Source organism: Pan paniscus, chromosome 8 (genome assembly GCF_029289425.2).
Source record: "Pan paniscus chromosome 8, NHGRI_mPanPan1-v2.0_pri, whole genome shotgun sequence".
NCBI lineage: Eukaryota > Metazoa > Chordata > Mammalia > Primates > Hominidae > Pan > Pan paniscus.
The window spans coordinates 42,187,434-42,201,653 of NC_073257.2; the positions used below are offsets into that span (position 1 = coordinate 42,187,434).

Sequence of the window (14,220 nt, forward strand, 5' to 3'; positions counted from 1 at the left end):
TTTTTAAGCAGAACATCAGCTTTGGTTCCAATTTGGCTACTCCCTTTGGGTATCTCGGTTCTCCCTCCTATATCTGTCACATCAGGAACTGGTCAGATGATCTCTAAGGGTCCTTCTTCCAAGCTTCCCGATTCCCATTAAATATTTGTTTTGGAGATGGGATGAGATATATTCTATGATAAAAGTTTTGTTATGCTAATAAGAAAACAAATTTTGTAGTACTTAAACAAGAATCCAGCGACATCTATGTATGTGTACATAATCACACCTTGTATTTGTCTATTCACTCAGTCAAATAATGGGAAGTAAGCCGTGAAGAAAGGAATCCCCCAAAGGAGGCAGGAGCTTCGAACTCTGGACCTGTCCCCTTCCTCAATCTCTTCCTTCTCCCCCCTTCATTTCTGTTTTCCTCTTTCTGCTAAGTGGCAGCAGATAAGATCTCAAGTGCTCAATCTCTAGAACTGGGGTAAGGCTGCCTTGTCAATCTCATGCAGATCCCTTTGGGTCAAGGTCTCATTTAGTCCTAACTCCTGTAATTCTCGAATGTTTAACAACACCCTGCATGCTACAAGAGCTAGTTCATGGGCTTGGACACGAAGTCGAAATTCCTTCAAGAGTTTTAATCCGCACCATTTCATACTATATAATGACTATGATTCATCTTTTCTCCAATTATTTTGAATGAGTCAGTTTTATCCTAATAAAATAATCTCACAAAATGAAATCATTAAAAGAAATTCATATTTGCATGCTGTATTTGAGCTTTCAAAGCATCAATAAATGAGACTTTCAAAAAGTAAGCATGCCAGCACTTTAATACCCAAATGAGAAGTCCTTCCAGTTCATGATCTTGTGGAACCAAGCACTCATCTCACGGATATTCTCCCTGTAAACTGGCCTCAGAACCAGCTTCTCTCACTTCACCTTTGACCCAGGCCAGCAGCTACTCCTCTTGACCATCCATCTTGTTAATCAGATTGGATTCAAATGATGAATTTTTAAAAGATCAAATTCATCTTCCTGAGTTGAGTTCATTAAAAGTCATGAGCTCCGGTCTTTGAAGACCTTCTCAAAAAGAAGCTCCCAAAAGTCTGGGGCAAGGACACCAGCACCTATGTCATCGGACGATTTCCCTGGTGGTTGCTTTGTGGCATCTAAAACTGACTTAGAAAAACACAAGCTGTGGCATCTGAGATCACCGCCTTGTCCATCTTATACTCTGCTGATCTGCACGGCGACCCCTAAGACACTGGGAATTGTTATTCCCATTCTGACAGACAAGGAACGTGGGTACATCCGGGTCAAGAATTCCATTGACTGAGGTCACACTGGATGTTAGTGGGCAGAGAGACGTGACTGCAGCCCTCGCCTGCCTGTGCGTAGCTTGTTTCACTGCGGTAGAACATTAGCTGACCGGACACATTTTTCCACACCGTTTTAGGAATGGCATAGGATTCTGGCTTTCTTATAAGGTTTTTCCCACCATGGGATGGCCTCCAAAGAATTCCTCCATTCCAAAACCCTGAAATTTTGCTTCTACATGTGCTGGCAGGGTTACCATTGGGGACTTCCGAAGACTACAGAGTAACCAGAATAATCTGGAAGAAACTGTGCTTCCAAGGAGCCCACCTGGCACTTGGAGCCAGCCCTCGGCTCCAGCCTACGGAGCACATGATAAATAACTCGAAAATAACACGCACTAAAACTTGAGTGTGTTCTTCCTGTCCCTTTAGATTTCCTCATTGGTGTCCACCATGCTGAGGAGGGAGGGAGATCTTCCCAAATGTGTTCCTTCCTCCTGTGAGCTCACAGCCCTCCGGCTCACCGCAGACCGCCAGGCTCTGAGAGGGTCGAGGAGCCGATGTCTGGGCCTATGCAGGACATAAATTCCTGCCGGTGCAATTCAAACAACTGTCAGCGCTTCTAACAACTGCCAAGCCGAAGTGCTGTTTGCAGGACTGTGATGCTGGGAGCCTGGGCAGTGGCTAGGCCTGGGCTGTGTGAACCCAGGGAGAGGCACGACACTGGCCCGCTCACCCAACGCCTGGCCCAGGGCCACCGTGACAGGTGCCTGCCAGGACACCCGGGGAAACGGTGCCTCCTCTTCCATAGCCCACACTGTTCCAGCAGGGAATGCTGGCCTGAGAACCCTGCTTGTTGAGAACAAGGACATCAGGCTCAGAGCAGTCAGGGCTGGGTCAAACAGGAGACACGACAACCATGTGCCCCTAATATTAAATAAGATGTGTTTTCTCTCTTTCTTTTTCAGAATTTTCCCTTCATTTTAGAGAATTACAGGCACCCCATAGATCTCAGATAGGGATGAACAGCACACTTAAGTACTTATATTAGATCTTGGTTTTGGCTGGTTCACAAGTTGGAGAAGTGAATGAACTAAAGTGTCTTTTAAATGAGAGACAAATCACACTTTGGAAAAGGAGGGCCAGGCGTGGTGGCTCACACCTGTAATCCCAGCACTTTGGAAGGCTGAGGTGGGAGGATTGCTTGAGGCCAGGAGGTGGGAGACCAGCCTGGGCCACAGAGCAAGACCCCGTCTCTACAAAAAAATAAAAATAAAAAATAAAAAGCCAGCTGAGCATGGTGGTGTGTGCCTGTAGTCCCAGCTACTTGGGAGGCTGAAGTGGGAGGATCATTTGAGTCCCAGGAGGTGGAGGCTGCAGTGAGCTATGATCGCACCACTGCACTCCAGCCTGGACAACAGTGCCAAGACCCTGTCTAGAAAAATAAAAGAAAAAAAAGAAAAAGAAAAAGAAAAGGAGGGAGTAAAGGGGAACTGCCGCTCTATTCTTATTCCTACATAAATCTGGGGCCCTCTAGTGGCTGAAATCTCCCAGCTACAGGGTAAGAACCTGGAGTTTGTGGAGACAGGGATACCGAAGGGTGGATGGTTGGGGCGGGGGCCGGCAGGCGGGAAACACAGGAGCCTCCAGCTGGCCCCTCTAGGGCAGAACACCATAGAGGCGTGAGGTGGATTCTGCAACAGTTCAGGGAGTTCCACTAAGTCCTTACACGCCACCAATTTGCCAAAGTGAAAGGATGGCTCTTTTTTTCTTTTCAATAGTCTTTTTCCCCAAATAAGAAAGCTCAGATGCCACTGTTTCTGACATTGTGGAAATAAGATTTCTAAAGGCCTAACATACTCTTTAAGCAATAGCAAAGGTTTTATCCCTAAATAACATAAGAATTATTTAATTCGCAATGTTTCTCAAAGAAGTTCCCAAACAGGGATAATTTAAACACATATCATTTGGACAGTCAGAAAATAGCAATTTTACTAATCCGGTGGGAAAAGTCGATTGCATCCTAAGTTTTTTGCTGGTTGTGGTTCAAATTTGACATTCACAATGTCAGAAAAGATGAAAAAAAAATTTTTTAAGGCTGGGTGTGGTGATCACGTCTGCAATCCCAGCACGTTGGGAGGCCTAGACGGGTGGATCACTGGAGGTCAGGAGTTTGAGACCAGCCTGGCCAATATGGTGAAACCTTGTCTCTACTAAAAATACAAAAATTAGCCAGGCATGGTAGTAAGTGCTTGTAATTCCAGCTACTTGGGAGGCTGAGGCAGGAGAATCGCTTGAACCCAGGAGGGGGAGGCTTCAGTGAGCCAAGATCGTGTCACTGCACTCCAGCCTGGGCTACAGAGTGAGACTCTTGTCTCAGAAAATAAACAAATAAATAAATAAATATAAAAATAACTTTTTAATATGTTTCCTTGAGCATCAAACATATTCTAAAAAAGGAGTGTATGGAGGTTTTCCTATAATTTCTTAGTTTCTATGCTTTTTGTCTACAAATGGGGATAATATTGCTTTCTTCTGGAGGCTGTCTTCAATATTAAATGAAAGCCGGGCGCAGTGGCTCACGCCTGTAATCCCAACACTTTGGGAGGCTGAGGCAGGCAGATCACCTGAGGTCAGGCATTCGACACCAGCGTAGCCAACATGGTGAAGCCCTGCCTCTACTAAAAATGCAAAAATTAGCTGGTTATGGTGGTGGGCTCCTGTGATCCCAGCTACTCAGGAGGGTGAGCAGGAGAATCGCTTGAACCTGAGAGGCGGAGGTTGTAGTGAGCCGCGATCGTGCCTCTGCACTCCAGCCTGGGTGACAGAGCGAGACTCCATCTCAAAAAACAAACGAACAGACAAAAATTAAATGAGAGATCATGTACAAAATGTGGAAGGCAGTCTGTGACGCTGGGTAGCACTGAGCATTGAGAACTTAATATAGTCAGGCCCTGGACAGGGGAGAGACTGATGCAACAAGGCTGAAGAAGACAGACCTGCCCTCCTTAGTGGGGACAGGCATTTATAAAAAACGATGAAGGAAATCTGCAAATTCCAGACTCTATTTCTGAGACTCTGAAATGTGAACGTGGATGTGTAATTTGAAATAAGCCCTGTTAAGAGCATGTGAACTGAGAAAATTCATGAAGAAAGAGGGTGTGTCTTTCTAACACTGCTGTCTAGCTGGAATTTCTGTCCTCTCACCGTATTCTCCTGGTTAGAGCACATGGGGTTGGCTGCTCTAACACTAATCTGAGCACACTGCGGTCTCGCCATGGACCAGGGGAGAGTTGGAGACGTGGCCCCCGGGTCAGCTCTATTCACTACGTGGCCCTGGAGGCTACCGGAGCCGAATCCCTCCTTTGGTAAAATGAGGCAGTCAGAGGTGGTTAGAATAAAGTTTGGAAGTCCTATGATTTTATATATTTCTTTCTCAAGAAGGAAAAGTAAAGCCCAAATAAATGGAGGAATAACATTCTTATTTTAAATAGCTTAAGCTTCATTATTTCATTTTCACAAAAGGGAGGGATTAAAGTCTCACGGAAAAGCTATCATGGATGAATTGTAAATATATGTAATTTAGTCACTTTCAGCAAAGTACAAATAAAAGTACTGTTAAGGTAAGGGGGAAAAGATCACTGGCAATATATTTTGCATTAGTGTAATTTATTACAAGCATAGCTGCTAAATAAAGTGTCCCTTGTCCTTTCGTAAATGTATTTTAACAAACTGAATAGCTGAATATCAATCAAGCATTCCTTTCTATCATGATTCTGAACAGACTGGGCTCAGGGATCTCTTGGAGACCATGATAAGTTATGGCTTCTGTTAGCCAGCAGGTGTGTGTGCTCACGCATTCAATTCTGAATACACTTCCGGGCTGTTCACAGAAACTTTACAGCCATCCTTGAACGCCTTACATGTCTACAAAGCCCAAGCTAAGAAGCTATGTCTTTCCAGTATCTCACTTTTAAAAATGAGAATTTTACAGTAGGATTAAAGCTTTCAGAAAAATACAGATCAACTAAAATTTACCAAAAAACAGGTAAGTAAATCAGGAATTATTGCTTAGTGGATAGACACAGGACTTCTTCATCAAAAGTCCTAAGTCCAGATGGACAGAATATTCCCAAAGATGGGAAGGCTCCTTTAAAAGCCTTTGAAAGAAGGGGGCATAATATTAGTATTTCCCACTGGGGAATACCCCAGGGATATTTTCTCATGTGTAAAACATCAGAACTTGTGTATAAGTGATATTTATTGTTAATTTCCTTAAATGATTTCTCTTCTTCCTCACCTAACCAGTTGTCAATATTTGGGTTTCTGGGATGAAACTCTCTTTGAGCCCCATTTTCGTGGAAGAGAACTTCAAGCCTCAATAGGCCCAACTGCCTCCCCGATTGAAGACATCCCTCTCCTCATTGCACTGTCCCCTCTGCCCCTTCCCTATGCCCCTCAGACTGCCAGGTCTAACTTATCATGAATTTTAAGTAAGTAAAGGAGAAAGTAAGTCAGATTTAACAATCTGATTAATTTGTCAGTTGAAAAAGATAGCATCTATTATTTTACAAATAATGTTCAAGAAGCTTGGCTTAAAACTAGAAAGAAGGGCCAGGCGTGGTGGTGCATGTCTGTAATCCCCGCACTTTGGAAGGCTGAGGTGGGAGGACTGTTTGAGGCCAGGAGTTCGAGACCAGCCTGGGCAACATGGTGAGACCTCCCAACTCTACAAAAAATCTTTTTGAAAAAATTAGCCAGGCATGGTGGTACGTGTCTGCAGTCCCAGCTACTGGGGAGGCCGAGGCAGGAGGATCACTTGTGTCCAGGAGTTCGAGGCTGCAGTGAAGCTGTGACAGCACCATTGCACTCTAGTCTGGGCAACAGAGGAAGCCCATTCCTCTAAAAAAAAAAAAGAAAGAAGGGGCCAGGCACGGTGGCTCACGCCTGTAATCCCAGCACTTTGGGAGGCCGAGGCAGGCGGATCAGGAGGTCAGGAGATCGAGATCATCCTAGCTAACACGGTGAAGCCCCAACTCTACTAAAAATACAAAAAATTAGCTGGGTGTGGTGGTGTGCGTCTGTAGTCCCAGCCACTTGGGAGGCTGAGGCAGGAGAATCGCTTGAACCCGGGAGGCAGAGGTTGCAGTAAGCCAAGATCACCCCATTGCACTCCAGCCTGGGTGACAAAGCAAGACTTAGTCTCAAAAAGAAAAAAAAAAAAAAAAAAGGAAAGAAGGAAAAGAAAGAAAGAAGACTTTTCATTGTGGTTTAGTATAGTCTTAGGCAGTTTGAAATGTATCTAGAAAAATAAGAGTGGTCAGTGCCTAACACAGCCTGCAGACTTCGTGTGGTGGGAGGTGCTGAGGAAGGGTGGAGGTTGGCAGAACTGCGGGAACAGGCGATGGAAATGGTTCTTCTAATATGGAGTTGACAAGACTTTTCTTCACCCAGTTTTCCTATCAACTATTCCATCATGTTTTTTTCCTACTGAATACTTTCTTCTTTTTTTGTACAAATTTATGTGGTGCATGAGAAATTTTGTTACACATATAAAATGCATAGTGATCAAGTCTCTATTTAGAATGTCCATCACCTCAGTACAATACGTTTTTATTTAGTCACCCTACTCTGCTATCAAACCCTGAATTTATTCCCACTATTGCATCTTTTGCTGCTTAATTCATCTGTGGTTAAGGGTTAACAAGGAAAACACATCCCCAAGGTAATTTACTTCCAGTTCTCTGTATCTGTCTCATTTAAATATATTCCTCTGCACCCTACGTCATTCTTTTGAAAGAAATTAGGCTACTGTGTTATTTGATGCTGAAATGCAATCTTTCAAGCTATTACCTGACATACAATTTCTAAATGCAGTTCAGAAAAGTCATCCATTTTACAATCTGTAAAAGAAACAAAACTTGGATTCTAAGTCCAAAGATACATGCCCTCTATGTAAATTTATCTTCACTCCCTCTACACATATTTTACACAAAGTCACAAGTGGTTTGTGCATTCAGTATGAACCCTGTGTATCTAAAAGGGGAAGAGCCAAGATCTCAGCTCCTGTCATTAGATAGTCCAATAATTTAATATTATAAAAGACACTGGGACGGTGGAAGCAAATAAATAAAACAGAAGTCTGTTTCTGTTTGTTTTCTCATCTGAGTCTGGAACCAGCCCTGTCCAAACCAGGCTCATTACCAAACCAGGCTCACGAGCAAAGGCAGTTCACTCTCAAACACCTCAGCTTCCTAGAATTACTCCAGGACAACAGCACAGTCCCGTTAGAAGCTGAATGTATGATTTCATCTCTTTGCCCATCACCGAGATTGTTTTCTAAAAGCAAGCTGTAAGCTCCTCCCCGAGAGAATTACTTTTCGCTCACCGAATCTCATTACCTTTCTTTAATAGACATGGTTTTGCTGGGTGAGTCAAGAAGGCCCTCCCCTGTCGGCGTTTTGATCTCTCCAGCAGCAAACATCGCACATGGATTCTTGCAGAGCTTCTCCTGTGGCTGTTCCGAAGAATCCTGGGGCTTCCAGGACACGGGGGCTGCGGTTTGAGCAATAGTTTTCCCAGCAGCTGTCCCCGTCTGCTCGGAAGTGGGCTCCCCGAACTCTGCCGCTGGGAAGGAAAAGAGCAACATCAGCACTGAACTCCTCAGGCAAACATTCTTCCAGCGATTCGCCCTCAACAGTGCAGCTCTCAGGGTTCAATCCGTGGGCACACGGCGGGTGACCCAATCCACTGGGATTTATGCAAATCTGCAGCACGCTACACTCTGTGAGAAAACCAAACTTCCCGGAGGGTTACCCACACAGCAAAATGCTTCGTGGCAATTGGTTTCTCTCCTGTATGCGAGACACAGGAAGTCAGCTTTAACTATTTACTCCAGAATGGTTCTATTCTCCAAAATAATACTTTAACATTCAAATGTGCTATACTCACAAACGCAAACCCCTATTATAACTTACACTGTACTGTTTCATACAAACGTAGAAAGAGGATGAAGGGCCCACGCAGTGTGGCTTGCTAGCCTGCAAAACAGGCATGCAGGAAGAAGCACTCTAGCGATTCAGAGACTGGGGTCAAGTCTTTCCTTAATTCCTTGTGCTTACCCAGCCTGGACCTTTGGGGTCATCAATTTCTAAAAGGGGCCACCAGAACTAAGCAGCTCAGAAGGCCATTGTGTGAGTGACCAAAGTCAACAGAAACTCCATGAAGATGCGTGAAAGCTCTTCCAGTAGTTTTATTGCTGAAAACTTGATGTATCCTCTAGTCAGATCCAGGGAAGAATAGGATTCCCGCTGAACTTTTAACCAATACTAGCTGTAAACTGCCTATAGAACTTTGTGAAAAGCCATCATAGACACAGGACAAATCAAGCAGAATCTAAAACCCAGTGGCTTTCTAAAGCTTTAGGGGCACTGGTCACTTACCTCTTAGTGAAAACTTCCTTTTCATAACATTCTCCAACTCCACCTTCTCTTCAAAGGGCAGCCTGTCCCTCAAGTCCAAGTTTCCTTGTGCATTCATTTTAGCCATGGAAAATTCCTTCGGTTCATCCCCGAGGTGGGCGATGGGAGGGTTCGCCCATTCCAGGCTTCCTCTTCTGGGAACAGCATATTTAGATTCCTTATGGCTGTCTCCTTCCCTGGCTCTGTTCAGGATTGGGTAGGACGCTTCTGCTTCCTCAAAGGACCCATACTTCTCCATCCCACTGTCTCGACCTGTCAAAGCTCTCTTGCTTTCTGTCTCTCCATATTCTCTCAACATTCCCTTGTTCTCGCTACCCTCTACCAAAGGCTGCCAAGCTTGCGATTTCAGAATGCTTCTAACTGGAGAGTCCGAATTTTCTATTGAAGAAGAAAACTTATAGTCAGTGGCACTTGCATTGTGGTCAAGAGGTGGCTTTGTGCGAAGATCTCCGGCATACATTGGAGCAACCGTGGATGCTACGGTAGACACTGATGTGTTCACGGCAGGTGAGAAAGGAATGAGCTTTCCACTCTGCACCTGGAAGGACACAGTTAAAAATTAAAAAGCTGCTTGAAAAATATCATCTATATAAATCCTGGTTTATGAATTGACAGAAGCTGAAATATTCGATTTGATGCAGTTTCACTCTTTCTCTTAGTGGAAAACCATTCCTGGACATAGTTATATAATACGTCTCATTAAACAAAATCCTCTGGGTGAAACACAGTTGGGCATACTATTTTTTTCTCTCCAAAATGGACTCATTCTAGATATTTCAGCAAGCAAGGTATGAAAACAAAAAAAGAGCAACATACTTGGTAGAATTCTCATTTTTAGGAAGAAAGCTATTACCAAATCACCTACAGGTAGCAGTTTCCTGGTAGAGCACCTTAATTACATCATTGACCTCAGAGGATTACTGCAGTGCGATAATTTAAGAAGACACACACACAAACTGCAATCGGACTATAGCACACCCACCTGCTCCACCTCTCCCAGCGTGACTGGCTGAGTTTGATAGCGAGCGTTCATTCTCCTCTGTCTCGTGTCTATTCTGTTCCGGGTAGAAATCGCTTTTGAGACTGGCTGGGACAATTTGTTAAACAAGGCCAACTTTTCGGCCAAGCTTAGAGTGGAGGAATCAGGTTCTCCTTGCTCAGCAAGCTCTTTGCCCTCATTTGTCTGGTCCTTGGCTAAGGCCTTTTGGTGAGCAGAGGCCTGCAATCTGAAAAAAATAAAATGTCAGCAACACATATACCAACAAACAAAAGCACACCGCTAAGTTTCTACGTTAACTTTCTGCCAAGTGTCACATCATTTTGCAAAGGGCTTCTTTTTCCCTAAGCACGTCTAGGACAGAGGCAGGCAGCTGTTCAGCTACTCAACAAGCAGAGTCGGCACAGGACACGTAGCATCATCACTTCTACAAAGAGCAGACTTTGAGCTCCGAATTATTTCTACAAAATGAATTTCCTGTTTAAGACATTGAAGTCAGCTTGGCTATACCTTATCTTAGACAGAGAGGCGGCATTGTTAGTATCGTAATAAGTAGAATGAAAGGGAGTCACAAAGTATTATCTACGGTGTATTTAGACTTCATCTAAAGATATGGTTCAGAAGGTGGTCTTTCATTTTAAATAATTAGGAAACGATATAGTCCTCTGTCAACAACATAATAACAGAAGGTCTTGATTTTCACTTGCTAAAGGCAAATGACTTAATTTTTAAAGAGTCACTGCTTCAGCTTAGCATTTACTCATAGGTTCCTACCAGTTTTCTAAAAGGTACTTAAATCTGCAATTTCCAGTAAACAGAGGAGTAAAGAAAATTTTAGGTGATTATAAATCCCTCCAACTGGCCAGGTCCGGTGGCTCATATCTATGGAAGGCCAAGGCAAGAGGATCACTTGAATTTAGGAGTTGGAGACTAGCCTGGGCAACATCGTGAAACTCCATCTCTACAAAAAATATAAAAATTAGCCAGGCTTGGTGGTGTGCACCTGTGATCCCAGCTACTCAGGAGGCTGAGGTGGGAGGATCGCTTGAGCCTATGAGGTTGAGGCTGCAGTGTGCAGTGATCAAGCCTGGGCGACAGAGCAAGACTCTGTCTCAAAAATAAATGAATGAATACATAAATCAGTAAATAAATAAATAGCTCCCTCCAACTTCCAGCTAGAAGAGAAGGAAAGCCTGAAGTCTTCACGGTCAATATGAATCTCTAGGGGTTTTTAATGCACTATATCTTCTGTCCCTGACCGATCCAATTGTCAGATCTAGTAAAGGAGATATTCTGCCTTGATCCTAGTGAATCCCCAATGCACAGGCTGTCCCAGGCCAAAGAGTAGCCAGCTTCCATATTCCAGGTGTATAATGAGGCCAGTGACAAAAAAGCCACCTGAGCCTCAGAGTCCTCCGTGGACCTCGTGCAGTAACCAGGAGGGCAGGGAAACCCACTTCTCCGGGAGGGCCCTGCTGTGGGTGTACCAGCTTTATCCCGGCACTGCCATTATTTTTAGCTTTTGCGGTTTGGCTCATATAACAGTAAAATGAAGGGATATGACCTGATGTAAGGACATAATTTTAAAGCACCACAATCTGAAACACGACAGTAAAACATCTACGTTTAGACACTACAAATTGTTATTTTCCCAGTCCCAAAATATAATGGCATTGACTCTATAAATTAGAAAGAGGGAGGATTGTTTTCAGTCTGTATTTGTGTCTACAGGTGTTTGAAAAAGACTGGGTCTTATCAGCATTTCAACATTCAGGTTAATGTCTCATTTTTCTTTTTTTTTCTTTCTTTTTTTCTCTTTTTTTTTTTTTTTTGAGACAGAGTCTTGCTCTGTCACCAGGCTGGAGTGCGGTGGCGCGATCTCGGCTCACTGCAACCTCTGCCTCCCAGGTTCAAGCGATTCTCCTGCCTCAGTCTCCCAAGTAGCTAGGATTACTGGCACATGCCACCATGCCCAGCTAATTTTTGTATTTTTAGTAGAGACAGGGTTTCACCATGTTGGCCAGGACGGTCTCAATCTCCTGACCTCGTGATCCACCTGCCTTGGCCTCTCAAAGTGCTGGGATTACAGGCATGAGCCACCGCGCCTAGCCAATGTCCCATTTTTCTATTCATCTTTATTAAGTGCTATAACAGTATTTAGATGAAGAACAAAATTTTTGAGGGATGACCACTATTATGAAAAACAAACAAAGCAACTGGATACGTGAGTTAGTGTGATCCTAGTTCTAACACATAACATATGCAGAGAGACAAAATGTTTTCCCACGCACGCCAGCATGTGGTTATCAGCACCTTGCGCTATGACAAAACAAAATGCCACGCATTCTGGAACAACTCACGGCACTGACTTGTTTGTCAAACAGACGACAGACATTCAAGACTTTAGGATGCATCTGCTGTTCGGCACCTTTGCACCGGGTGCCGCATGCATCTGTATCTGTCCAGTACCTGGCAGGCTGCACAGCGCTCCTAGCTACAGTGGGGCTAGGAAGTCTCGCCATTACAGGGTGGGTGCCCCCAGAACACGAAGCGGGGACAGGTTCACTTTAAAAGCAATTGCCAAAGAGGAAACATTCATAAGGAGAGAGAAGAAAAGAAGCATTAAGGACAGCATAGTTTTAAATTCAGAAACGTTAAATCAAAAATTTTAACAGAATATTTTGCTAATTATTTTTGGGGAGAAAAAATCACGAAAGAACTTGAAAAGCAAATACAAACTCAGGAAATAAGAGATAGTGGCTACCCAAAGCAAATGGGGTAAGAATAGGTGTTCAGAGCTGGGAGGATTTACCCTCTCTTGAGAATACATGTCTTGGTGTAAAAAAAATAATAATTCAAAAAAGCAAATATTAGCTACCAAAAAATCAGTAGATTATGTCTGTGTTTTAGAATATTGTTTTCAATCTAATTTTTTTCTTTCTTTTTCTTTTTTGGAGATGGAGTCTGGCTCTGTCACCAGGCTGGAGTGCAGTGGCATGATCTTGGCTCACTGCAACCTCTGCCTCCCGGGGTCAAGTGATTCTCCTGCCTCAGCCTCCCGAGTAGCTGGGATTACAGGCGCGCACCACCACGCCCAGTTAATTTTTGTATTTTTATTAGAGATGAGGTTTCACCATGTTGGCCAGGATGGTCTTGATCTCTTGACCTCGTGATCCACCTGCCTCAGCCTCCCAAAGTGCTGGGATTACAGGCGTAAGCCACTGGGCCCGGCCTTTTTTTTTTTTTTTTTTTTTGACAGAGTCTCACTCTGTTGCCCAGGCTGGAATGCAGTGGCACGATCTCGGCTCACTGCAGCCTCCACCTCCTGGGTTCAAGCAGTTCTCCTGCCTCAGCCTCCCGAGTAGCTGGGATTACAGGCGTGCGCCACCATGCCCGGCCAATATTTTTGTATTTTTTAGTAGGGACGGGGTTTCACCATGTTGGCCAGGCTGGTCTTGAACTCCTGACCTCAGGTGATCCACCCACCTCTGCCTCCCTAAGTGCTGGGATTACAGGTGTGAGCCACTGCGCCCAGCCTCAATCTACTTTTTAAAAGTATCAGTGTTCTTATACAATCTATAGGCACATCAAAGTAGATTTATTGAGCCTTAAAATGGGATTAATTTTTCTTATATTTACTGTTTTGCTCCCATGGGTGTCTGCCTGTTATTTTACACCAGCCAGTCAAATATTTCTTTTTTAAAAAAACAAACTGATTTGCAAAGAGTTCCTAATGAGTGCAAGGATATACTTAGCTACAAATGCACCAAGAAACTGAGGAACAACTCGGGGAGGAACTGCAGGCAGCTGATCTAACAGCAGGTCTACAGAACGGGGCACTGACATAGAGGCCTTTTGGGATGTCAATAACCTAATGGGATGAACTTTTTTTTTTTTTCCAGGAAGGGTGTCTGTGTGTCCAAGGTAAGCACAAAACCAATTAACAACATCAACAACAACAAAACTAGGCTGGGTACAGTGGCTCACGCCTGTAGCTCCAGCACTTTGGGAGGCTGAGGTGGGAGGATCGCTTGAGCCCAGGAGTTTAAGATCAGGCTGGGCAACATGGCAAAACCCCATCACCACAAAAAATACAAAAATTAGCCAGGTGTGGTGGTTGGGCCTACAGTCCCAACTACTTGGGAGGCTGAGGTTGGAGGGTCAATTGAGCCCAGGAGGTTGAGGCTGTAGTGAGCCAAGATGGCGCACTGCATTCCAGCCTGAGTAACAGAGTGAGACACTGCCTCAAAAAAACAAACAATGCCCCCGGCAAAAATAAGAAAATTTTTCACTTGATTGAAGCAATGATCTCTGAATGAACTACTCTGGGAAATTAATTCTGAATATATTGAAACATATTATTCAAAACAAACTTCCTATTGTTTGGAAAGTTATCAAACTGCAATTTAATTTTTAGAAATTTCTGGCAATTAATCCCAGC

General features: G+C 44.0%; 1 protein-coding gene across 1 annotated transcript in view; it reads right to left on the minus strand.

The window, feature by feature from the left end:
• Positions 1–14,220, minus strand: part of LOC100977039 (supervillin) — a 277,602-nt gene that overhangs the window by 58,345 nt on the left and 205,037 nt on the right. Inside the window, exons 15-18 of the mRNA XM_063607305.1 lie at positions 12,249–12,344; positions 9,765–10,008; positions 8,744–9,320; positions 7,703–7,928 (exon numbers count right to left, since the gene is read on the minus strand). Coding sequence (XP_063463375.1) covers positions 7,703–7,928; positions 8,744–9,320; positions 9,765–10,008; positions 12,249–12,344 — 1,143 coding nt within the window. The remainder of the gene's footprint in view (positions 1–7,702; positions 7,929–8,743; positions 9,321–9,764; positions 10,009–12,248; positions 12,345–14,220) is intronic.